This window comes from Barbus barbus, assembly GCF_936440315.1.
Source record: "Barbus barbus genome assembly, chromosome: 22".
Taxonomy (NCBI): Eukaryota; Metazoa; Chordata; class Actinopteri; order Cypriniformes; family Cyprinidae; genus Barbus; species Barbus barbus.
The window spans coordinates 23941564-23967989 of NC_136750.1; the positions used below are offsets into that span (position 1 = coordinate 23941564).

At 36.7% G+C, this 26426-nt stretch overlaps 1 protein-coding gene across 4 annotated transcripts in view; it reads left to right on the plus strand.

The window, feature by feature from the left end:
• The window catches only part of LOC306888041 (homeodomain-interacting protein kinase 2-like), a 113360-nt gene extending 105043 nt beyond the window's left edge, over positions 1 to 8317 (plus strand). For 3 of the 4 annotated variants that reach the window (XM_079446138.1, XM_079446140.1, XM_079446139.1), the window contains exons 11-15: positions 2001 to 2183; positions 2366 to 2695; positions 5815 to 6062; positions 7109 to 7269; positions 7353 to 8317. In XM_079446138.1, the coding sequence (XP_079302264.1) occupies positions 2001 to 2183; positions 2366 to 2695; positions 5815 to 6062; positions 7109 to 7269; positions 7353 to 7814 (1384 nt within the window). In that variant the 3' untranslated portion in view covers positions 7815 to 8317. Of the gene's footprint in view, positions 1 to 2000; positions 2184 to 2365; positions 2696 to 5814; positions 6063 to 7108; positions 7270 to 7326 lie in introns of all 4 variants that reach the window. The other variant, XM_079446141.1, reaches the window with a different exon arrangement.
• The last annotated feature ends 18109 nt before the right edge of the window (positions 8318 to 26426 follow it).

A 26426-nucleotide genomic window follows, 5' to 3' on the forward strand; every position in this document is an offset into this window, starting at 1 on the left:
CTTTTTTTCACATAGGGATTTATAAAAAGTTCTTTGTTCAGGAGTTATATGCTATGAACTAAACCAACCAGATATGAGGTGAATCACAATATTATAAACTTTGATTTGAAGCAAAAAAGGTACAACACTACAATGCTTTATGGGAGTGAGTGGGTTCTAAAATGTTCTTTTGGGCAACATTTGCTTTGTTGCGATTATTTGATTGGTGGAGATTTCTCTGTAGAATTATGGATAATGTAATTTTTCTGCTGTTGAACATATTTCAAAATTAAATCGAAATAATGTAGGCTGATGGCTTCAACAAAAGCATTTACCTTCAAATAACAACCTCTTAGCTCACAGTAGGTCTTCCTTTAAAGGTTTATAAGTTGTCGCTCAAAATCAGTTCCCCTATGGAGAAAATGAATGAGATTTTTACTTCTGGAACTGACTTTCTCACTCCATTCCATTTAGATGTTGATGCCACAGAAGCTTTCATCTTTAGTTTGTTTTAGTTAGCCAGGCAGATCTGGTATAATTTCATCATGTTTAATAGGGACTCTAGTAGCATTTTAAAATCAATTATATCCTCACGAAATATACTTATACCATGCTAATTATAAACGGGTCATGTGGAACTCAACCGATCTATTTTAAGATACCATGACTGGTGATCCATATATTTCACGGCAGTTTGGTACCGCAGCACTCGGTTTTAATAATCTCCTAGATTATGAACTAAGCAGATTGAATTATCTAGGTTGCTTAATCTGCAAATGCACCTACAAAGCCAACATGCATTTGAATTATTCATTTGCAATGAAGGAACAGAATATTTTAAATCTGATACTCATTATATTCTGGATTGGTTTAGAATTCTTGTAATGCCACAGTGAGTTTTGGAGTCAGGTCGTGCTGTCCTGCATGAGGTGAACGTATTACAGATGAACGTGTGCTGATATCTGCAGATCATCACATCAATGCCTTAAGATCAGCCCAGAGGGCTTGGTAGTCCTGAGCCAGTCCGGTTGGAAAAGTGTCGCACTTTTGCTGCAGAGAGGGATTTCTCCTCTGAGATCTAATGCTGTCTCTGCTCCTCTGCTGCAGTCACTGCTGCCCCCTCAGGCCAAATGTTGCATTGCATTTATTCTTCATTTAGAGACAAATTTTAGAAGATTATTGAAGATAGTACATCTAAATGCTATTTAGGTTTTGTTCCTAGAGGATATATTTAATTCTGACAAGTAGTGCTGTGGTATGTCAAAATATCTTGGAAAAAAAAAGTTGGTGACCATTGCCTCTGACATTAAGTTACTTGAATTGGTTTTATCTGTAGCAACAGAGCTTTGTACACTGTAAAAATCCTACTTATAATTAATGTAAAGTTGACCGTAAATTATTTTAACATCCTTATAACAAGGTACAATATGAGAAGTATTGACATGAGAAGCAAAATATCATAGAAGTGAAGTTTTGAACTGTCCGTAAATGTATATTGTCTCATTCCATAACATTTTTTTCATATATCTATGTGTATTTTCTTGTCAGATGAATTTAAATACACTGCTGGTCAAGTTTGGCATCAGTAAGATATTTTTAAATAAATTAATACTTTAATTGAGCAAGGATGCATTAAATTAATCAAAAGTGAAAGTAAAGACATTTATGTTGTTATGAAAGGTTTCCATTTCAAATATATGAAATGCTGTTCTTGAGCACCAAATATTAGCATATTAGAGCGATTTTTGTAGGATCATGTGACACTGAAGACTCGAGTAATGATGCTGAATATAAACAAGAATAAGTTACATTTTAAAAATATATTATAATAGAAAAGTTATTTTAAACATTTCATAATTTGACTGTTTTACTGTATTTCTGATCAAACTTTATAACAGCAGCCTTGATGAGCATAAGATACTTATTTCAAAAACATTAAAAAAAAATATTTTCCAGACTTTTGAACGGTAATGTAAGAAGTATTTAAAGGGCATGCTTTAATTATTCTTGTTTTGATTCAGGAATTCACATCCCCATGGCAGCCATTACAATCCCATTATGCAACAGCCAGCCTTACTGGCAGGTCACGTCGCCCTGCCATCTCAGCAGCCTCTCAATGTGGGTGTGGCTCATGTCATGAGACAGCCATCAAACAACAACAGCTCCTCCTCCAAAAAGAACAAGCAGCACCAGATGAACAACAGGTCACACAACCCTTACTTAAAAAAAATGAACAAACTATGGTTTTACATGGTAAAGTAATGCCATCAGGTGGTAATATTCATATGTTATCAATAAATGTCATGGTATAATATGGTAAATATGATTTAAAAAAATATGATTTCATGTCTAAAAAACTTTCCAAAAGAACCTCATTCTTTCTTAGGAACGTGTCAGTGTACGACGTGTCCTCCACCCATCCGGTGACGTCACCTCAACGCTCCAAACGAGTGAAGGAGAACACCCCTCCTCGGTGCGCCGTAGTTCAGAACGGTCCGTCCTCAACCTGCGGCCCATCACAGAACTGTGGAGGTGGTGGAGGAGGGGCATGGGGAGGCGAGCAGGCATGTAGCACCACTCGAGACTACCACGGTCAACACAAGCCACTGCGCCAAACCATCGTCATCGCAGACACCCCCAGCCCGGCTGTCAGCATCATCACCATCAGCAGCGACACGGATGAGGAGGATGACCTTAAACAGCCCAGTAACACCAGGTCAGAAAAATGGGACGAGCGATTTTAGTGCACAGTTCTGTAATGTGACATATTTCTGGAGTGAAAGTGGGAAATAATGTAGGACAGGACTTGAATTTATCCATCAGGATTTGATTGGATTGTGTTTATGTTAGGATATTGCTTAATATTTGCCTGTCTGTGTGGGCTTGGTTATGTCAAAATCATTTCTGAAACGGAGAAAGTTATTACATTTTGATGAAATATTATAAAAACAATTTGTTTTCTGTGGAATAACTGATGAATCATGCGCAATGAGACCAGGGACATTTATTGAGTTTTTAAATGCCTATTCAGCTCAGGGAAAATACCGGATAATGCCTTTGGTGGGCTTGGGAGTTGAAGGTTTTATGTAAAAAAATTTGACATTGTAAATATTATTATTATACATATAAAAAAATTCATAATTTTAACTATATAAGACAGCAGTAAAAACTTGTGTATTGGTTAATGGTACATTCCCTTACTGTATACAGTCAATAACTGTAATAAATCTAATGGGACGTTTCCAGAGGTGTAAAGAGTACCTGAAAACTATACTTGAGTAAAAGTACAGATACCTTACAGTGAAAGTTACTCCACTACAAGTTACAAGTCACCAATTCAAAAACAACTTGAGTAAAAGTCTTAGAGTATATGAGTAGTTCAGCCATGAAACTCTATCGGCGTCCTAATTGGTTCATTCAAATAGTTTACTTAATCATTACCGTGTACCTTCATAAACCGGACGCATTCTATGCTTGCCACGTCTGCGCGCAATGCATATCCTCTTGCTAGCCCACCACCTGCCTAGATCTGCTACGGGGGGATCTTCCTCTCTCTCTAGCAGCAGCAGCAGCATGTTCCTTTTAATTTATGATCTGTGCATTTAGCAAAGCAAGTCTACTTGCTCCGCAGCAGCATAGCAGATCTAGTCCGCCAAGACCAAACCTATGCTCTGTAGCATCTGCTTATGATCCTTGATGGTCATTGGGACTTCATGTCTTAAGAGACCCTTTTAGCCTTTTGACATTTGCATATAATTCACAACCTGGCCACACATTCTACCTTTATATGGGTGCTAAATTGCCAGTGGTTGTCCCCCACTGTCAAAAAGATGCTAGACAGAATTGACTATCTGTTCTCTCCATCGGACTTCAAACACATTCCAAAGAACTAAATGACCTCATAGAGACATTTCCTTTATTTAGACCATAATTAATCAGTTACAAAGGTATCTGGTATAGGCATGTGTTGTTTGTATGTTTTCTTATTATATTAGCCTAGTAACCACTCGTTATTTGTATTAGTAAGCTCTAAACACTCATATTCAGGTGTATGAATGTATCTCTGGTTTAATATGTTTTAGATGTCTCTTTCTTGATATCAAAATGATCTGCTCTTTATTTCTCAAACAATGATGTACACTGTGACCTCATGAAATGCATCATACTATTCTTACGGTACTGTGGGAAGAATTACACCGATTGAGCAGAACAGTCATAAAACATGCAAATGAGGTGTCAAGTGAGACAAAGAAACACTTTCCCGCTGAAACTATGTGCCTTGTTATTGGTCAGACTGACCAAGAATGGGTGTAACAGGGTCAGATAAAACTTCTCCCACACCCAAAAGGAGCGTTCTTCTCTTTACCTTCGGTGCCCTAGAGACACACATCACCGTGGAAACCTTGTGACTCCCCTTTCGGGGGGAGTCCGAGCTTCTGGTAGTTTTGAGTTTAGTAACTTTGGCGATTTAACTTTGGACCAATCAAACCGTGGCTGGAATGACGAAGCTTTCACTCCTAAAGGAATTCATCAAGAATCTATGCATTATACATGCACCAGGACACTTTACTCAGCGCCAACAAAACCAATATGCAAGTAACCATATTTAGATGTAAGAGGGGCCATATTTAGTTAACTACTTAGATACGCTTCTAGGCATCGACCCCTTTTGATTAAGGTGATGTAATTCTTTGATGGTTCTAACAGGTTGTGTTTAGCTGATGTGCAAATCCTGCCATCATGCTCTCTCTTGCGCGCGAGCGCTCTCTCTCTCTCTCTCTCTCTCTCTCTCTCTCTCTCTCTCTCTCTCATGCCTTCCTTCCGTTGGCATCTGTGTTTAATGTGTGTATGTTTGTGTTTAGTTCAATGTTACATGTTCCCCTGTAGTGTAGTTTAATAAACATCCATATGTATTCACACTTGGTTGTCTGTGTCTGCAGCTCACAGAAACAAGGTCACAAACTAAACTAAAGAAACACTAGGGTTATATATATATACAGGAGGCACTGGATGTGCTGGTTTTGGCCTCATTGCCAGCTGCAGTTATGTCCTTATATATAAAACACCTGTGATTCCCAACTACTTGCTAAGGCGCTCGCATTCATGTAAAGTAGACTTGTTGACAAGTTTGGGTGAGTAAGAGCAAACCACACAAGATATAGTCCTTTCAGTGCTCTGTAGTTGGCAATATCACATCTTTTGTAGCAGAAATAAACTGCTGCAGAAAAGCTAGGTGCCATGCAAAATGTTATGTGTAACTGCAACACTCATTTCAAATGTAGTGGAGTAAAGAGTACAGATACTCATTCAAAAATGTAGTGAAGTAGAGAGTAAAAGTTGCTAGTATCTTTGATACTCAGTACAACTACAAAGTATCTGAAAAGATACTCAAGTACAGTAATTAGTTACAATTACTCAGTTACAATGCTTTACACCTCTGGACGTTTCATGTAAAATGCTGTTAAATTTTAATTCCCTGTTAAGTTTTTTCTTATAAGTTATGTACATTATTTACTGTAAAATTCTGGCAACCACAGCTGCCGTTTTATACCATAAATTTCAAAAAAAATTATTTTCAGTGCATTATATAGTTTTTATTTCTGATGAATCACCTTTCTTTTTTTAAAGATTTATTTTTGAAATTTTTGCCTTTATTATGATAGGACAGATCAGAGCTGACAGGAAGCGAATTGGGAGAGAGATAGGGGGTGGGATCAGGAAAGGTCCTCAAGCCGGGATTCGAACTCGGGTCGACCGTAGCGCAACACTGCCCACAAGGCTATTGGCACTGACATGAATCACCTTTCTAACCTTCCTCTTTTGCCTTCTCAACAGCACGTCATCCAAACAGAGGAAGAATGTCATCAGCTGTGTGACGGTCCATGACTCCCCTGACTCTGACTCCAGCAATACCAGCCCGTACGCTGTGAAGTCCCGGCCTAATGGCCCCAACGCCAATGGCTACGACTCCAAAGGCGCTGTCCTGGACAACTACAGCAACGGGAACCCCCGCACCATCATCATCCCTCCACTGAAGAGCCAGATCAGTGAGAATCTGGGAGAGTGTGACAGACTCCTGCCTGGTGAGACAGGGGAAGGGCTGATAAGCTGACAGAGAAAAAGGGACACCTGGCAGAGCCTGAATCAAGCATCAATTTAAAGTGACAATTCACTGACAGCCTCTGATATGCAGCGTAGATTTAGTTAGTAGATTTATGTGGCATTTCAAAATCTATGGGCAATAAAAACAGCTTAGAGAAGTAATTCAAACAAGTCCGATCTGTAAAAAATTGTCAGAAGATATTTTATGACAATGCAAGCTTAAGTGTGATCAACAGACTGTTTTAAACATTATTATGCAGATTTCTGGAATACTAATTGATTCTAATTGGTCAATCACAGTATACTATAGGTTAACTAGAGTTTGTATAACGCCTGCTAAACTATATTGATAGGCAAACAATTTTACACATAGCTGTGCTATTTAACTAATTTCATGTCTGTTTTTTCACTCTGTGATCTCTTTCTTGTCATATAATAAATACATTTGGAAAATTTGTTGAAAATATTAATTATATTGTCTTAAAATTATTTTTCCAATATTTTCAAAAAATTTTCCAAATGCATTTATTTTATTTGAATAAAATAAATTTTATTTTCCAGGTTTATTTAACACATTATTTATTTATTTTACACAATATAAATTGTTTATCCTAATTATTTTATTTTTTATTTAGTACAGCAATATTTGCAAATTTATTTTTATTTTTGCAATTTAATTTTTTAAGACAATATGATCAATATTTTCAACAGTTTTTTAATGTTTATAAATGTATGAATTAATATATATATATATATATATATATATATATATATATATATATATAATTTTTTTTTTTATTTATTTTTTTTTTTTATTATTTATCCATACATTCATCCAACCCAAAATAAACAATATTCCCAAAATTATTTCCAAATTTATTTTGATGTTTTCCATTTTATTTAATTAGCACAATATAATCAATATTTTCAACAAACTTTTATCTATCCATCCATCCATTCATCCCACTAAAATATTCCCAAGATTATTTAAATTGTTTTTTTTTACTTATTTTATCAATTCCAACAGACACGGTGAACCACCAGAACTCCACCTACAAGTTCAAAACCTCCAATGGGGGCTTGTCTGGCAACAACCACTCTTCGGGAGGCATGGTTGGAGGCATGTCATACCGGCAGCATCGCACAGGGCCACACCCCTTTCAGCAGCAGCCTCTAAATCTCAGCCAGGTATTTCAGTCAAGCATTTCAAACCTGGTTCTTAGTTCATTTATTTATCCACAAAAGTAATATGGTGAAATCCCGTCATTTAGGTCCAGCAGCACATGGCAGTTGAGCGCAACGGAGGTCACCGGCGGCAGCAGGCCTACATCACCCCCACTATGGCCACCCAGGCTCAGTATTCCTTCCACAACAGCCCCACCCACACAGCTAACGTTCATCCCCACTTGGCTGCTCCTCATCTGCCAGGGCAGCCACACCTCTACGCCTACACTGCCCCCACGGCCCTGGGCTCCACCGGCACGGTGGCCCACCTGGTCGCATCGCAGGGTTCGGCCCGTCACGCAGTCCAGCACGCTAGCTACCCGCCAGGCATCGTCCACCAGGTGCCTGTTAGCATGGGCCACCGCGTGCTGCCCTCGCCCACCCTGCACCACAGCCAGTACCAGGCCCAATTCGCGCACCAGACCTACATCAGTGCTTCTCCTGCCTCCACTGTCTACACTGGATACCCGCTGAGCCCCGCCAAGATGAACCAGTACCCTTACCTCTAAAGCTGAAACACTGGAGCCCAGCCAATCGCTGCTTACCATTTCTACCCTTATCCCACCTAGAGACAGAGAGACATGCTGAAGCCTATCGACCCTTAACCCCATCCCCTTGTTCCTTTCATGCTTAAACTTGAAGACAATGAAGACGCCGATGGATAGAGGAAGTGTACTCTCAGAGGGAACAGAAGGGTACTGAGGAGTTTTTCTTTTTTTTTAGAAGAGTTCGCCTTCTCAAAAGGGCCAGTTAACTTTTTATTTCGTGATCTGGAGGTTTTGTTTCTTTTAAAACAGAAGAAGGAGATTTTGCTTTCATAGTTTCTTTTACAACAAGGTCTCATCAACAGGCCGTTTGGGAGAGACAGAGTTTAATTCATGGGAGATTTTATTTGCTTTTTCCTTTCTTGAATTAATTCACCGACTGTTGAGCCGAGGTCACGATGTGGATGTTTTAAATTCCTAGGAGAATTTTTTTGGACAAGGTGAAATACGGATATCTGCTGCTCTTCAAAAAAAAAAAAAAACATAACGATGGCCTTGAACTGTCTTAAACGTTTCCAAATTACACGCGGCGAGCGGTATTGTGCATATTCCGCCGCGCTCTCCGACAAAAAACACCTGGAGGAATCTTCTGGAAATAGGACAACAAAACTTTCTAGTGTATTTATAGACTTTTCTTTGTTTGTGTTCACATTTAGAAAAGAAAATGCGTTTGTCATACCGTAGAACATTAGCTGGGCCCCTCTTTGTAGAATGTAGCAGTCTGCAGTCTGTTGATTTCATGAAGAACCTTTCTGATACCAATAGATTCTTGTTTTTCCTCTTTCAATGTGATTGCACAAAGTGGTTACAATAACATAGGCATGTTCAACACGGTAGTCGGTCGTGCGTTTGCGTGCATGTGTGCGCTCAGTGCATCTGTGCAACATATTCCTCCACAGTCTTAGGTTTATCATTGTTACCTCGTAGTGCCTTACATATATTACGACAGTTTACTTGTCTGGAAACCCTCTAGAACCAGTTGCTAGTCAGAGAGTTGGCTCCTAGGTTGAACATCTTCATTCAAGCTGTTTCTGTTTTTTTTTAGTTCCAGGTGTAAGCGTTAGCCCTAAACGTTATTTAAATGCTTCTCGTTTAGCGTGCATGAGATTTTCTACATTTAAAGATAAAGATACTTGCCTGGGGTAACGAACCAAAGTCGTCATTTAAAGATAAGTAACTTTTGTTCTGGATAGTGGATATAATTATATATAGCGTATTTACTGTATATATCCGTTTTATTACTTGCAATCAATGCAACATCACTGATTTTAGGCTACATATGTCATAAAAGGGAGAATAAATGTTTATCTTATTGCTCAATCAGTTTGAGATCAGGCCGCACTATTTGTCTAAAAATCAAATAAGACAAACCAGGTTTGAAAAGGTTGTCTGTTTATGGAAGGCTTGACTTGGTTTAGAAACCTGGGAGGGTTCGAGAAGGAGAGTCTTGTTAGGAGTAGGAGGTGCTTGTGGATTTTGACGGGAACTGTTGGGAAAGCGAGAGGGCAAATTCCACATTTTTTATGAGAATAGCATGTTGGCTTTGAGCACGTTGGTAGATGCCGAAGGAAGCCGTGCAGCACGACTGCACACCATACTCTGATTTAAGCGCTCGTTCAAGGTTCTACGAAGATCTGTGGGGTTTTTATTCTCACGTACACTCCGGGGTTTGAACTGCCCCTGGTTGCATGAGGATATCTGATACATGCACCGGAAATCAATATTGGCTTTGTCTTTTTCATTGTTTGTCTTACCGTAGGAATCACTTATGCTACATGTGTCAGTAAGTACAGAGATAACAAAAGTGTAGAAAACTTTGGGCCAATGCTTGTCTTTTTTTGCTGCTTATTTAACATTGATATGCTAGCCAATCATTTACACCGTGTCCTAACCATTTGCTCCGCAATAGCGCTATTAAAAAGACAAGGAACATTTATATAGTACTTTATATAAAATACCTTTCAAAAGTTTGGGGTAAGATCGATTTTTTTTTTTTTTTTTCAATTAATACTTTTGTTTAGCAAAGATACATTAAACTGACCAGAAGTGGCAGTAAAGACATACAGAGATCATAATGAAAGACATTGCTATTTCGAATAAATGGTGTTCTTTTTAATGTTCTGTTCATCTAAGAATCTTGCATAAAAATGTATCTCAGTTTCCACAAAATTATTAAGCAGAAATAATAATAAATGTTTCTTAAGCACCAAAGCATCATATTAGAATGACTTCTGAAGGATCATGTGACACTGAAGACTGGAATAATGATGCTGAAAATTCAGCTTTGCATCAGAGGAATAAATTATATTTAAAGTATATTCAAGTAGAAAACTGTTATTTTAAATTGTAATAATATTTCACAATATTACTGTGTTTTTTGTTAAATAAGTGCATCCTTGATGAACATAAGAGACTAAAAATAACATCATAAAAATGCTATTGTACTATTTTAATTATCTAAGAACGGAAGGAATGCAAAATAATACAAATAAAATAATCTAAAGTTTACTTCCAATTTGATACAAACTAATTAATAAAAAAATTACGCGCCTGGTTAGGACACAGTGTTTAATTTTATTTTTTTTAATTTTAGTCTTCTGATGGGCACATGTTTATGGAATATATGATATGAAATATATCCTATTCTGCCCTCACGTCATGCCACAGAACTTGCATTTGAAGTAGTTTTTACTTTGAGATGTTTCTATTTTATTGTTTTACTTTGCTAGGTATATTGTGTTCTTGTAGAGAGTGTTGCAATAATTCTTGTGGATGTTTATTAATTTCTTTGTTATATGTCGAGCATCATTTGCTTGATTTCTGGTGGTCGATATGTAACTGTGATGTTTAGTATTCATATGTGGACCCTCGTCTGGTAGGAAGCACAGACTTTGGTCCATGTGCTCGGCCAAGATCTGACACCAGTTATGTTGTACCCAAGCCTTCGGTTTGCTAGCTTGTCGGATTAATTCATAAAGCTGTGTGTTATGATTTAGGATGCCAATAGATTTTTTTTGTTGTTGTTGTCAAATATTTGTTTAAGCTTAAGTTGGATTCTCATTGAAGCACACAGTTGAGAAAGGCTCCTTCGACATTAATCGCATAAAACATTCCATTCCGGAAGGAGCCGTTTCTGACGGCACTGATCTGTAGTCTCCAGTCTCTCTCACCTCACAGGGACCAGCCTGAACGACCAAATCTGGACTCCGCTGGCATTTAAGGACTTTTGGTTCTTCCCACCAAAGAATTTCAGCATGTCACAGACGTGTCCCTTGCTGTAATGGAGAAGACAGAGTGAGTTTCACTGACATTTGGAAAATGAACAACATAAGAAAATACAGGTTAGATCAGGTCGGTGTCAGAAAAGAGCCTGTAGATGGCAAAACAGAGATGACAAAAATAATGCACTCTCATGAACTTAGTGCAGTTGCTGTTAGCACAGTATAATCCATTGTTTTTGTACCTTTCTCATACCTTTTGTCAATGTTAATGTGGACAAATCTTCCATTTTTAATCTAAGAGGATTTGTGTAAGAAATAAGGCCCTTGTGTTTTTTTTTTTTGTTTGTTTTTTTAGAAATGTCAATCCCACATTAATGCTTTATTTCAGTTATTAAAACTGCTGTGTTTAATTCTTATAAGGGTATAAACACTGAACATCGCTTTGCTTTCACACAGCAGCATTAGATCCACCAATGGTGTGCGATGTGGCTGTAAGTCCAGCCAATGGAAAATTGGGGGGTGTTTTGTTTTTAGTTTTTTTGGTACCATTAGTGATGCATAAATTTGACATTGCAACTTTAAATTTCAGCTTTTTTAATTATTTTGGTTTTAACTGCATATGTAAGAATCGCATAGATAAATTAGTGTTTCACATAATGGCCTGTGAATTGAATCCAGTGTCGTTACAGTTTATGAATTGGTCACTAGTACAAAATGAATGTAACATTTCAGACTAAAATATCTCATCAACACATCATGATTATATTGGATTGTGATACTCTAGCAATCAATTTCACTTGATCCTGCCTTGATTTTACCCAAATTATAATTCATTTTAATCCAAATTATGCCGTTTGATGTGTTTTAACTAATTTAAGTCATAGAAAGCTGTATTGACTACAAATATATATATATTTTTTTGAGATTCAGTTTGTCTGAACTGTATACATTAATGAAGACAGTCATTTTAAGTTACCAAAATGCGCTAGAAAGAAGCATTAATGCAATTTACTTTTTTTTTTTTTTTCATCTTATGTCAACATTCTGCCTTCTCCTTTATTAACTGCGCATGAAGCTTTAAGGAACCATGTATATTGGAACATACATGTATATGTATATTCACCAATACCATGTTGTATTGGTGATTTTAGGGGTTTTGTTACACATTTAGCTTCATGAATATACAACCTACAATCAAAATCCAACTTCCGACGTTACCGATGGATTCCGCCATTATAAGGACTGAAAAACATTCCTAAACGCTCAAACCCTGGATGGCACCCAAATCAACACTTGTAAAGCACATGATCATGAATTAACTCCAAGCTTGCAGAAATCACAATGGATTATTATTATTATTTTTTTGTCACTGATGTGGCCACAGTACTTCCACAACTGTAAAGCTCCTTTTGTTCTGCTTGTGTTCGTCTGATTTTTCTCTCATGTGTGGGCTGAAACGGAAGCATTAGGGGTTAATGCACCATTGAACTTGTGTATGAATGTGCTAAGAGGCCAAATATGACAATACGGCCATCTTTATATGTTGTTTTAGAACCAAAAAAAGCAAAACAGTAATCGTTACGCCCAAGAACACTCATCGGTCAACTTTTTTTTTGTTGTTTAATCTACAGCATAGTCTCTGTCAGGAGTGTGTATTACAGAGTGACATTACTACGAGCGTGTAAAGCGTAACGTATTCACACGTAGATACGAAACACCAGTGAACGTATTTGTGCAGAAACGTCACTCACCACACGAGTCGCCACAGTAAACCCGTTATGTAGCTGTGATGCACTGTAGCCTTTTGTGCAGCCATCGAAGACGTGAACAATTTTCTACTTGCACAGCAGCGAACATTCACAGTCAGATGTAAAAACTAAATATTTTTCTACGATGTTTCAAGACCTAAGAAAGCATCCGACCCCGACCCCTGATTTTTGTCGATTGCTGTATGGTTTTCTCAGTAGTGTGTATCACATTAGTTGTTGTCAAAGCTATTGTGTGCTGCAGTATTTCCAGGTATACTTCTTTGTTTATTGTCCTTTTTTATTATAATTATCATTTTGCTTTGTTTATTGGGGATTTGAAGAAGTGTGTTGTCTCATTATTTCAATCTGTTAACGTAGCATTATATGTACCCTGTACCTTAGGCTAATATTATTAAGTATGCTATGAGAATGGATATTTTACTGGCTTTATAGAATGTTAAAATGAATATAATAATAATGACAATAATAACAATGATTTAACTCCTTAAAATTGAGTACTTGCTACTAAGCGCTTGTGTTATCATTACAAATGTTGTGTGCTTCTCTTGATAATTTTCGTTGTAGAAAAAAAAAAGAAAAAAAAAACCTGAGTGAATTTTATTAGGCTTCAACAACTAATGATAGCAGTGTAAATTCATGGAGGATTTTTAACAAACCTGGGGGTTATAGAATATAGTTATTTTAATCGTTCTATTTACTGACTGTAGGGTGTGAAGGGGCTCGCGTCGTGGTGATCTATGTTATAGCTTGTTATTCACTGTTACTTTTGATCATTTTTCGGTCTCCAAGGTGAATCGAGTTATTAAAGGAAATTTGTATGCTCACATATGCATATTGTATATGTGTAGAAATGTAATCACACTTTGTCTTGGATTTACATTAAACTGTTAAGTCACGGCATCAGTCTTGTATTTTCATGCTGTCATTGTGAGTTTCTTTCCTTCTTTTTTTATATTACAAAAAAAATGAAAAAAGACTATGCATTTGCACACTCTAACCAGACATTTTAGAAACCACCAAAAACAATGCTGGTGAACCAAAACTAATTTCCCTTTTATATAAGAATAGTAGTGTGAAGATTGGGGCTAGCTGTTACAGTAAGGGACTATATTTCAGTAATTATAAGATTCTGAGTTTAAAAAAAATTATTCTAAATATTCAAATATGTTGAATCACCCAATAATAAAATGTGACATTCTGTAGTTTTGTCTCATATTCATATTTTAATCATATCTATAAATGTCTTGACTCCACAGCCAACAGAGCAATTTTGTCTTTACTGTTCCAATACTTTTGGAGGGCACTGTGTGTGTGCGTGTGCACGTGTGCATGTATGTATATACAGGTACATATCCAAAAATTAGAATATCATGAAAAAGTTCATTTCTTTCTTGTAACTTATTTCAAAAAGTGAAACTTTCATATATTTTAGATTCATTACATGTAAAGTAAAACATTTAAAAAGTTTTTTTGTTTTAATTTTGATGATTCGAGCTTACAGCTCATGAAAGTAAAAAATCAGTTTCTCAAAATATTTGAATATTTACATTTGAGTTTCAAAGAATGATCATCCCTACAGTATAAATTCCGGGTATCTCTTGTTCTTTGAAACCACAGCAATGGGGAAGACTGCTGACTTGGCAATGATCCAGGAGACGAACATTGACGCCCTCCACAAAGAGGGTAAGTCATAGAGGGTCATTAGTGAAAGGTTTGGCTGTTCAAGGAGTGCTGTATCAAAGCATATTAAATGCAAAGTTGACTGGAAGGAAGAATTTGGGTAGGAAAAGGTGCACAAGCAACAGGGATGACTGCAAGCTTGAAAATACTGTCAAGCAAAGCTGATTCAAACACTTGTGAGAGCTTCACAAGGAGTGGACCGTAGCTGGAGTCAGTGCATCAAGAGTCACCACGCTCAGACGTCTTCAGGAAAAGGGCTACCAAGCCACTTCTGAACCAGAGACAACGTCAGAAGAGTCTTACCTGGGCTGTAGAGAAAAAGAACTGGACTGTTGCTCAGTGGTCCAAAGTCCTCTTTTCAGATGAAAGTAAATTTTGTATTTAATTTGGAAATCAAGGTCCCAGAGTCTGGAGGAAGAGTGGAGAGGCACAGAATCCATGTTGCTTGAAGTCCAGTGTGAAGTTTCCACAGTCAGAGATGATTTGGGCTGCCATGTCATCTGCTGGTGTTGGCCCACTGAGTTTTCTGAAGTCCACAGTCAACGCAGCCATCTACCAGGACATTTTAGAGCACTTCATGCTTCCTTCTGCTGACAAGCTTTATGGAGATGCTGACTTCATTTTCCAGCAGGACTTGGCACCTGCCCACACTGCCAAAGGTACCAAAAGCTGGTTCAATGACCATGGTGTTACTGTGCTTGATTGGCCAGCAAACTCGCCTGACCTGAACCCCATAGAGAATCTATTGGGTATTGTCAAGAGGAAGATGAGACACCAGACCCAACAATGCAGGTGACCTGAAGGCCGCTATCAAAGCAACCTGGGCTTCCATTACACCTCAGCAGTGCCACAGGCTGATCACCTCCATGCCACGCCGAATTGAGGCAGTAATTAAAGCAAAAGGAGGCCCAACCAAGTATTGAGTGCATAGAAATGAACATACTTTTCAGAAGCCTGACATTTCTGTTTAAAATATCCTTTTTTTTAATGATCTTATGTAATATTAAAATTTTCTGAGACACTGAATTTTGGGGTTTCAATATCTGTAAGCCATAATCATCAAAAATTCAAGGAATAAAGGCTTGAAATATTTCACTGTATGTGTAATGAATCTATATAATATATGGGTTTCACTTTCTGAAATGAGTGACAAACAATATTGACCTTTTTCATGATATTCAAATTTTTTTTTAGATGTACCTGTATGTATATATATATATATATATATATATATATATTACACACACACTCATTTGTTCACTACTCACTGCTGTGTGTGTGCACTTGGATGGGTTAAACGCAGAGCACCAATTTCGAGTATGGGTCACCATACTTGACAATACGTCACGACTTTACTTTACTTTACTCACATATATGTGTGTGTGTGTGCTATATTATTACTGTATATCTATTCATAAAGTCATGAAGACATGCTCTAGAATAAATATAAAATAAACATTACTTTTTTGGCTTAATCTGTTACAAAGATTTGGATGTAATTTCTGTTCATATTGTTTGTGTACAAAAAGTTGAGTTGCACTTTACTGTTTGTGCTTTTACATGCACTTACAGTGTACTTAACTAAGAAAGTACTAGATAATATAAGGTAACTACATAAATTAGGGTTAGGGTAAGGGTAGGTTAGGGATTAGTACCTAGTCATTAGCCAGTTATTGTAATTCCTATAACAAGTACATAGTATGTACATGCGAAACAGGACAGTCAAATAAAGTGCTACCAATAGTTGCCCTCATGGCCACTAGAGAGTGCTGTGACATAACCAAACTCAAACTTCAGTAAACCCGGATTACTGAAGGATGGAGGAGCCAATGACCGTGGAGCCCACACAAGAGACCCCGATTCCTGCTGTCAGGGGAGGATTTAGTGCAATCCCGAACACAGAGTGCTTGCATCTGAGAAAGTGAGTGATGCTCAGGCTGGATAGAGACACTTATGGGGAAAAATCTCCCGATGTGTCATGCAATTATGCAAAACAGAAGCTTTAATCCCGATCTGATACTGGATATGGACGCTATCGGCTTCGGTCCGTTCTAGTCTGCTCGAAAGGTAAATTAAGGAGCTGCTTTTCGAGGTTGTGCATGTGCTAAAAGTCTTTCTATGCTTTCAAATAAACTCATGTAAATCCGATTCAGACGTAAGATTAAGTTACTAGACGTATATTTTGCAACTACAAGTTAACTCGAGTTAAATGCATCATCAGTCAATCAAGTAACGTTAACGTATATAGACGGAGACTGCTATCGTTTCTGTGAAAAATACTCCGTTATACAGCAACACATCTGAAAGAGTATGCTCTCTTTGTTCCAATAGCTAGGTGTAATAGCGGCGAGAGATCCTAAGATTACAAACTATTTCTCTCATAAGCATCACGAAACAGTTACTGGGAATTCCGACTAGAAGCTTAATCCGCGTGCAACACGCGCGTTTACCGGGGCTTTAACGCACACAAACGGGTACGTTGATAGGGCATGCAGTATGTCAACGTGTAAGTTTTGTCTTTTGAAAGCAACACATTATGCAAACAATGTTTGGAAGATTCGGTTTGTGTGTTAATGCACGGTAGAGATCCTGAACGAATCACTCTTGTGAACTGAATCTTTTTAATGAATCTCGCCTAAAATGATTCATTCGCGAATCTGCCTGAATCGGTCTTTTGGCGGTTCTCGAGTGTTTGAGTAGAGAATCATCTTTTTCGCATATAGCATATTAAACATTTGAAGTGAATTGAGGATTTGATAAATGTGACATATAGTTACTGTAATAGTCAATTTGTTTACGACTTGTGTGTGTGCTGTAGACACATACAGAACAGACTTAATCATGTCTGCAACAAACAACAAGGACACACGTAACATTAAAATTTATTCGTAAAAATCTAAGACATAGCCGTAAACATGTCTTTATTAGGACGTTTAATATGTCACGACCGTCTCGGGATGATGTAACGCCGTCGTTCTTTGAATCGGTTCTTTGAAATGAATTATTCAAAAGAACCGATTCGTTGAAATGAGTCGGACAAGTTAAGGAACAAAGGATCCGTGAGGTCCGCGCTCTTCACTAGCACTTGTAGTGTCACTCAGTCAGCATGGCAATTCACTTTAGTGCTAAAATCTCCAGCATCGATTTACATTTCGGTTTTTAGTCATATGCAAGATGTAATTTGTTCGGTTTATGATTAAATCGTTAGATTTGAGCGTTCATGAAGTCGTGCTGATAATAGGACTGAAAATGTGACCTATATATAAAAGTGGTAACGTTATTGTTTTCATCTGCTGCAGTTCACTGGGACTAGTTAAACGCGCGGAGAATCTCTCCTCGGATCACCTTGGACGAAACATGAGTTTCACTAAATGGAGGGTCTAATGATGGAGGGACGTACTCGGGTCACCGCGTGCGTGCTGCTGATGTTCGTCTCCATGGTGATCGCTGATTCACCTGCTGCAGGTAAGTGATGTCATGTTCTTCTTCTTCAGGTTGCAGCTGGTAACTGGATGAGTGGCAAGATGACAGGAATTATGCCTTTTTTGGGAGACGTTTAAAACTGCTGTATGGCAATGCAAAGTTTTGAGGACAGTGTAAAAACATTTACACTCGTGTCGGATTCTAACATGATGATAAATGACTTTTCAAATTGAATGTGGTCTGGACAAGTCATATTTATCCTTGATTAGATATTGGATATTGATTGGAAACACAACAACAACACATGATTTCCGTCCATTTTAGGGTTAAGTTAGTCTATTTTGCTGTAAGTCTGCTCACGTTATACTGTATAGTTAATTGCATTTTATACTTTGCATGCATCTAATATTGTTTTCCCCCTACTGTCAGTGACTTTATGGGAACTAAGCTTTGACCTATTTTTTGGCTATGTAATTGCTTTACGCCTTTGCTTACAAAATGTAAGTAAATATTTAAGACTTACATTGTAAAAGACTCCTTTCAAAATTAAAAGCTCTAAGGTGCATGATAAAACTTTTTTTTAAAACCAAGGTTGAAGGCGTCTTTTAGTCTTTGAAAATCTCATTTCTTAGCCTAGTCTCTCCAAGTTTTGGAAATTATCTTCAAAATGTCTACTTTAGTTGAAAAGCAGACCAGAGGCCTGTACCGTGTAGCTGGATTAGCTGGCTAGCCAGGTAAGTTTCAGTTTAGTTTGCACCAATCCTGGGTTTTTAGGTACCATGAAAGTGGCTTGGCTTTTTAGCTGCGTTCATCGCCGTAGTAACTTACACTCCACAGCTAACCTGCTCCGGGGCAGGTTATGTTCTGGGTTAGACATCTCAAACTGAAATTGAACCAATCAGAAGTGACATGTCTGATTCAAAAAAAGTCACTCCCCCAGTTTATCTTCCTACAAATTAAAGGTCACTATAAAGTACCTTTAAAATCCAACAAAATTTCAGGCTTTAATGATAATTACAATTTACATATGATTTATATTATTATTACTCCATTACACACAAGCACTTTTGGTTTAACGATTATTATAAAGCTTTTATTTTTAATGAATATTAACATATACAGATCATATGTAATATAAGTGATATAATAAATAGATAACACTTTAAAAATGGCTACATGTGACCTTACATGTTTGAGTCTCTATCGCTATATATTATCAACTATATAAACTAACTTCACTTGTGGCTGCACTGATAGAGCAAGATAATTCCCTTTATTTGTCCTCTTTCATGGACAAGTACTTCAGTGGAAATGTGTTTAAATTCCTCATATTCTTTAATCTCTTAACCTTTAACAAAAGAGTTTGAATCTCGCTGGCTTTAGTGAATCACACTTGCTCTGTGTTGTGATTGGCTGTTCGCGCTGATGTCACACATTCATGTGCACGCGCTCCATTAACTCAGGATCAAGCCTGAGTTGACAGAGAAAGTTGATGATAAGCTTCATGGTACCAATGGAGCCAGATTGGAGTGGTTTGGTTTTGTCAACTCCAAACTAATCCTGTAACTCTGAATTTGTTCATCTACCATCATGGTACAGGCACCTGATCCTCTACAGTTTGTCAACATGATGACGAAAGACTATTTTTCTTGCTTGAGGGGGACCTTCTTCTGCATTGGTTTTAGATTTACCCTAATCCATGTCACTGACTCATGCTGCTTGTCTTGAAACCCAAGCAATCCCTTACATTTAGAGACAACTGTACTGGATTCATATAATTTTTAATAACAGAAATAATTTAGGGTAGATGACAAATCTAGCACACTGACTGATTGGTCTTACCTGTATGTTGAGTACTTATGGATCAAAGAGCTATATGAAAACAGAATAAGAACAAAAAACTAAGCTACTGAAAAAAAAAATTATGCAGCTAGATACTTTTTGTTGGTTGAAAGAAATCTTTAGATGGAATTAGATTCATTGATGCGTAGTGTTGTCCCTTGTGCAAACTCATTCATTTTTAAGTAAATTGTTGATCATTCATTCAAGAAGATTCTTGTAGATGAGTTTTCGGAGTAAACTTGACTGCTATGTGTTTCATCCTATTACCAGTCTGTTCATGCTGAAAATCAGTATATTAGGAGCATATAACTGAGTCAAGTGCACAGTGTTGACAGTCCATTTATATCCATTTCAGCATATCACAAGCTGTATAAAAGAAATGATGTGGAATGGTGTTTATTTTCGGTGATACGCATCTTTGATTCTTAAAGGGATAGTTCACCATAAAATAAAAGTTCTGTCATAATTTATTCACCCTCGTGTCAATCCATACCTGCATGACTTTCTTTTGAAAAGCACAAAAAAAAGATATTTTGCTGAACTTTGTAAACAAATCAGCCGTAACAATTGGAACAACTTCCATGGTATAGACATTTCTCAAAATACCTTATTTTAGTACCACAGAAGAAAAAGTCATACAGTTTTGGAACAGCATGAGGTGAGTAAATTCATTTTTGGATGAACTGTCCCTTTAAGACAGGACCATATCTCATATTCAAATCCATCAAAACTTGTCATGGAAACCAGCTGGGTCAGTCTGTTGTGACAATTTATTCAGTCTCGATCTGTCACATTCAGAGCCTGAAAGGATCTTGTCAGTTCTGTGGCTTCTCTGAAACTGAGACGGAATCATTCTTCTTGTGATCAGAGAAAGCCTGACGTAAGAAACTCTTGAAGGCTAGGGAACTATAGAGAGCATGAGAACGGGATTAAGTTGGGCCAGCACCTTCATTTAAAATATATAGGTAGAAAAAATTATTTTTGTCCAGAAATTCTTTTTTTATGGGAGCTGTCTAGGTTCAATGAGTCAATACAAAGGTTATAATTACCTTTACCTCAAATATACGGTAATTGACTACCGTATATTTGACAATTTTGAGGTAAAGTTCTCATTTATCAGGCACATTTATATGATGCAGTATAATTACTACAGCTTATCGGCTCAAATGCTTCCATCATCTGCTAGCTCACAGCTGTTTTAGTCTGACTCCGTGCATTTTAAAATTGCTCTGCAATTTTATACTTCATCTTGGCACTGTGATGTAGGTCAGACAGTTTTTCCCCACTACTTAATGATGGGAGAGGCTAGTCGTAATTAACATCAAAGATCTGCGAAGAGCTGACTGTGTGCATCTCGTATTCTGAGCACATGTTGCTGGTTTTGAGCAGAAGCGGTGGTGGGCGGAGCCATCAAACTCCGCCTAACAATTTAGAGAGTAGTTCAACGAGGCGTACTGAGAACAGTGAGTTTTTGTGTATATAAGTTATGATTTCTTTTAATTGTGGTTAAATTCCCAGCCCTCTCAAAGGCTGATATAGAGACTGGATGTACAGAATTTAACCTTGAAAGCTGGGGGTTTCAGTACTGAATTAGTAGACTGACTGTAACAACAGTGTATATAAATATATGGTGGTGTAAAAATTTGAGTAAAAATCAAAAAAAAAAAATTTTGATTTCCACAATGTGAAAAAGGTGGACATAATGAGTGAAAAATGGAACTTACAGGACACAAAATTAAGTTGATTACCCATTGTATTTGATTATTATAATGTAATTAATCTATTAAAATGGAAAACAGAAAATGAAAATGGAAAGCAGAGGGAAAAATAAAAAGCAGAATTTGTGAGGAAAAAAAAAATGACAGATTCCATAGGGTCCTAAAATGTAATTTTTGTGGAACTTTTAGTATATTGTTGTTACGTTGTATAAGATTCATGATTTCAGTTATGTAGACATGCTTTTTTGTAACTAAAATTAAATGGAACCTTTCAAATGGAACCCAGATCTATTAAAACAGGATAAATCAGAATACAGACAAATTTAAGTGCAAAAAACAGAATATGGGAAAAATAAAACTCTATATATTCTGCACAATTTCTGGTACAGTCGAAAACACTCCGCTAAGATTGTTTGTTTTGAATGGTCTTGTTATGCTATTTCTCATTTGTTTTAAGTGGTTTTAAGAGTGTTCTGGATGGTTATAAGTCTACTAAATACTCTGGTTCCTTGATATATCTGAAAACCCTTCAAAGTAAATCTAGGGGTATTTGTCCACCTGTTTTATTGTCTGACAGGCAAAAATTGTTGGTCTGATTGCTTAGAGAGGTAATGGCACACTTCTACATTGATTTCAGGTATTATTCATGTCTGTAGCACAAAAAGAGAAGTCATACCCCAAAGTTTAATTTTTATGGTTTAGGATGGGGATTTGACTTATGAGCAATAGCATAAGTTATGATTTCCTTAGCATGCTCCAATAATGTTTCTGATTCAGAGCTGATTCAGGCCGCATGGATCCATGTGGCCCTGATTTCCCCATGGCAGATGTTTGCTCAAGCCCATTAAGCTGTTAAAATAAGCAGAAGCTTCAATAAGTAACAAGCATTAATTAATGAGTTATGTAATAAGTAACTCAAATGGTCCAAATCAATGCATCCCAATTGAGTGCAACAGTGTCTGCCCACTTTTTCAGCAGTCTTGATAGCAGAAGTGTTTAGAAGTTAATTTTTGGGACAAAGAACTATGCAGCACTTAATGCATTGTGAATAGCATAAACAAATGTACAATATACAACTTTTGAGTTTTAGATGTTTATTATAAATATTAACTTTAACATGATGTTTATTGGAAAATAGTTCAATATATTCACTACCATTGGTCTGATATCGATGTTGAAAACAGTTGTGCTGCTTAATGTTTTTTTGTGGAAACAGTGATACTTTTTAAAAACAGCATTTATTACATATAGAAATCTTTTGCAACATTATAAACTGAATAATAATCATAATAATAATCTTTCTGACTTCTTCAAACTTTTGAACGGTATAGTACAATAATTTAATTAAGATTGCAGATAGACTGACTTAGTTACGTTATTCACAATGCTTCTTGAGAGTAAGCGCTCACCGTGTTTCAAACAACAATCCTCTGATTGGTGGATGCAAGGCATTGTGGGTAGTGTAGCTCTTCACTGAGAGTTTGAAACTTTTTTTATTTTTTCTGTTTGTTTAACAGTTTTGGAGCTCATGGCAGAGCTTTATGCATGAATGAAAATCTGTTTCTTTATAGAGAAAGGGAAGAAGATTCTACTTCAATCTGACTGTTGTGCTCTATAGCACAGTCTACTATAAATAAGTGCTTTTTGCATATGGTTTTGAAAGAATCCTTGTGTTTTCTTATCACCAGTGGCAACCGGTGCATATAAGGATGTTCTTTAGGCAGAGATGAGAGCACTTGTGGACTCACGATCATGCAGGTGTAACCCTACTTATTATTCTTGTAATTGAAAAGCTCTTTCACAGAATTCACACTGGATGTCAGAGCCTCCTGAAGAACGTTGTCGAGTTTTTGGGATTGCGTGGAGCTCAGCGCAAAACTCCTGTGTTACGAATCCCCTTACAAGTGTTGCCACTTTTATAAGTGAAACCTTATCTGTGAGGGATGACAATGAGTGCATTCATTATTCATCGCCTCTGGGACTGGGAACAGATCAATATGCCGGACCCATCAAAAGCCACAGGAGCTGGATGCTGAGGCCACTGGCTGCTGGACAAGCGAACAAAGTCCCATTGAGAAACCAGGATGGTTGGATACCAGTGTCTTTGGTGGTGAACCCATGCATTGCCGAGGAGAGTTTGTGTGTGTTTGAAGCATACTAGTTTAGTTTGGACCATAGGGAATGCTTGTAGACAAGGTCATTTCCTGTAAAAGATATAACTTCTTGCATTTAAAGTAAACATAAGAGCATCAAAATCAAAGCCATTCAAAGATAATTAATGTTCAATATACACCAACATGGAGTGGGATTTTGGATCAATGAGATTTACTACTCGGCAGCCAATTTAATATCTTGTTGGGCATCGTTGCAATGAAAACAATTTTTCCTCGTCGGAGTGAAAGTGTGCAATGCTGTTTCTGCACCATTGTTCTAAGACATCTGCAAGTAATTTGGCCTTTTTTAGGGGTAAAACCCCTTATTTGCACATCTCATTTGAGTTTTTTTGTGAATTTAATTCATGTTTGTGAAAATAAATATATTTATTTGTGGATCTCACAAGGTAGTTTTCCACAGTCCCATACATTTTACATTCCCATACATGCAAATAAGTCTCCATTTTTGTCAGTGCGCTGTTTTTTGTAAATGCATAGTGACAAATACAGTTTAACATTAAAAATAACTCAATGAACTGCATCCTTTGTCGTAATTAATTAGTTAATTAATACATTTGTTAAACAAGATCGACCATGCAAAATCACTGTGCATTGTTGTTTAGTTACTTCCAAATATTTGATCTAAAAACATAAATAAAATTTAAATTTGATCTATCTGTCTATCTATATCTATCTATAATAAATAACTAATATATATTATATTTATATGAAGAGTTCATTTGCAAAAACAGCTGTTTTTCAAAAAAACTTTTTAACAATTTTCAAAAATCATGTTTTTCATTGTGCATTCTAATTAATCTCAATCAAACTGCAGTTGGGTTATTTTGATTAGGTTCAAAAATAACTAAAAAATACAGCTAACTAACACAGTAAAGCGCAATAAAAACATGATTTTTAAAAATGACAAAAGATGGAGTTTTCTGTTTTTGCAAATAAACTCTTCGTATGTAAATTGATAAATATTTATAAATTAATATCACTGCTCTGCTACTAATTACACACATATATATATTTATCTTTTTATTTATTTATTTTATTTTTATTAATAATAATAATACTAAAATACTAATAATACCACTGCTCTACTACTATTTACACACACATGCACACATTTATCTTTTATTTATTTTTATTTATAAACATTTATATTATACCACTGCTCTGCACTATTTACACAAATTCCGCTGTTAAACTACCATTTCCAAACCAGAAACCTTTTTTGTATGTGTAAAAGCCTAGACTTGTGGTCAACACTTATTTCCCAACATTTGTTCTGTAGAGCATTCATTTGAAGTGACACTCAAAGATAAGAGAGCTCTATTTTAGTTGTTAGTCAAAGGAACTGAGTGAATGGAGGTCTGGGAGGTTGAGATAGCGCTGGGCTCGTGTCAGCAACATTAAAATTCAATCTGACCATTTTAGACCAACCATTCAACTGTGACCTCCACTACAGATCTATATACTGATATTTCAGTCATCTCATTTCATTGCCTTTGTTTGGAATGCAGCCTTTTGTTAATTACACTTTACTGTAGTTGTTTAGTATCATTTCTGTTTTTTATTACTGAATGAACCCAGCCACATTAAATGTAGTCCATCAAAGAAGACCTATGTGTGACATTCACCCACATGGCCATTATAATTGACTAATGTGGTCCAGTGTTGTGAACTGTATTTGAGGTAACTGTGACAGCCTGACAGAAGGCTGACATGGATGCCCATATTGCACTGTGCTCACATATCTGTACGGTTCAGCACACGTCTGAACCATCTCACTCTGAACAGATGGTTACATCTGAGCACAGCGGGGTTTATGGGGAATAAATTCATCAATGTGAAATTTAAAAAACACTAGAATTTATGGTAGATTCTAGAGTATTGAAAAACACTACCAAAAGTTTGGAATAATTAAGTTTGCTTTAATGTTTTTGAAAGAAATCTCTTATGTTCACCAAGGCTGCATTTATTTGCTCAAAAGTACAGTTGAAACTGTAATATTGTGAAATATTATTTAAATTTAAAAGGTCTGTTTGCTAATTTAATATATTTTTTTAAATGCAATTTATTCCTGTGATGCGAAAGCTGAATAATAATAATAGTTTTGATAACAACCATTATAAGTGCCCCTATTATAGATTTTTGAAAATAACCTTTCATGCAGTGTGTAGCACAGCTCTAAGTGAATGAAAACATCCTGCAAAGTTTTGTATACTGTATAAAGTTATTGTCTCTCAAAAGTCGACTCTGAATCATTGAAATGAGTCGTTTTTAAAACGAATCCCAAGCCGTTTCATGTTGACGTCAACATGAAACATTAGCATGTTGCCCGCCCACTTGTTGGTCTTTTCGCATTGGTCTGAATGAAAATGCAAATTCATTCTATGCCACTTGGGCTGCGTCTGAAAGCTCTAAAATTCTGCCTTCGGAGGCAGCATTCCAAAGCAGGAAGGCAGCAAGGCACGTCCGAATCCAAATTCTGCTTTACTTCCTGTCTCCAGAGGTACCTTCTTATGATCTCATTTTTGAAGGCAGCATAGATGTATCCTTCGCTGCCTTTGATATCCCACAATCCTGTGCGTTCCATTCCGTGACGGTTGAGCTAAAAAATAAAGATGGCATCTAAAAGTTGCGTTTGGTGGTCAGTTTGTGTATAAATGTATATTTCTGACTAACATTCTGCACTTTTGATGTTATTTCTAGTGAGAAATTAGTATTATAGAAATTAAACATTCATTTAGTTATCACCAAA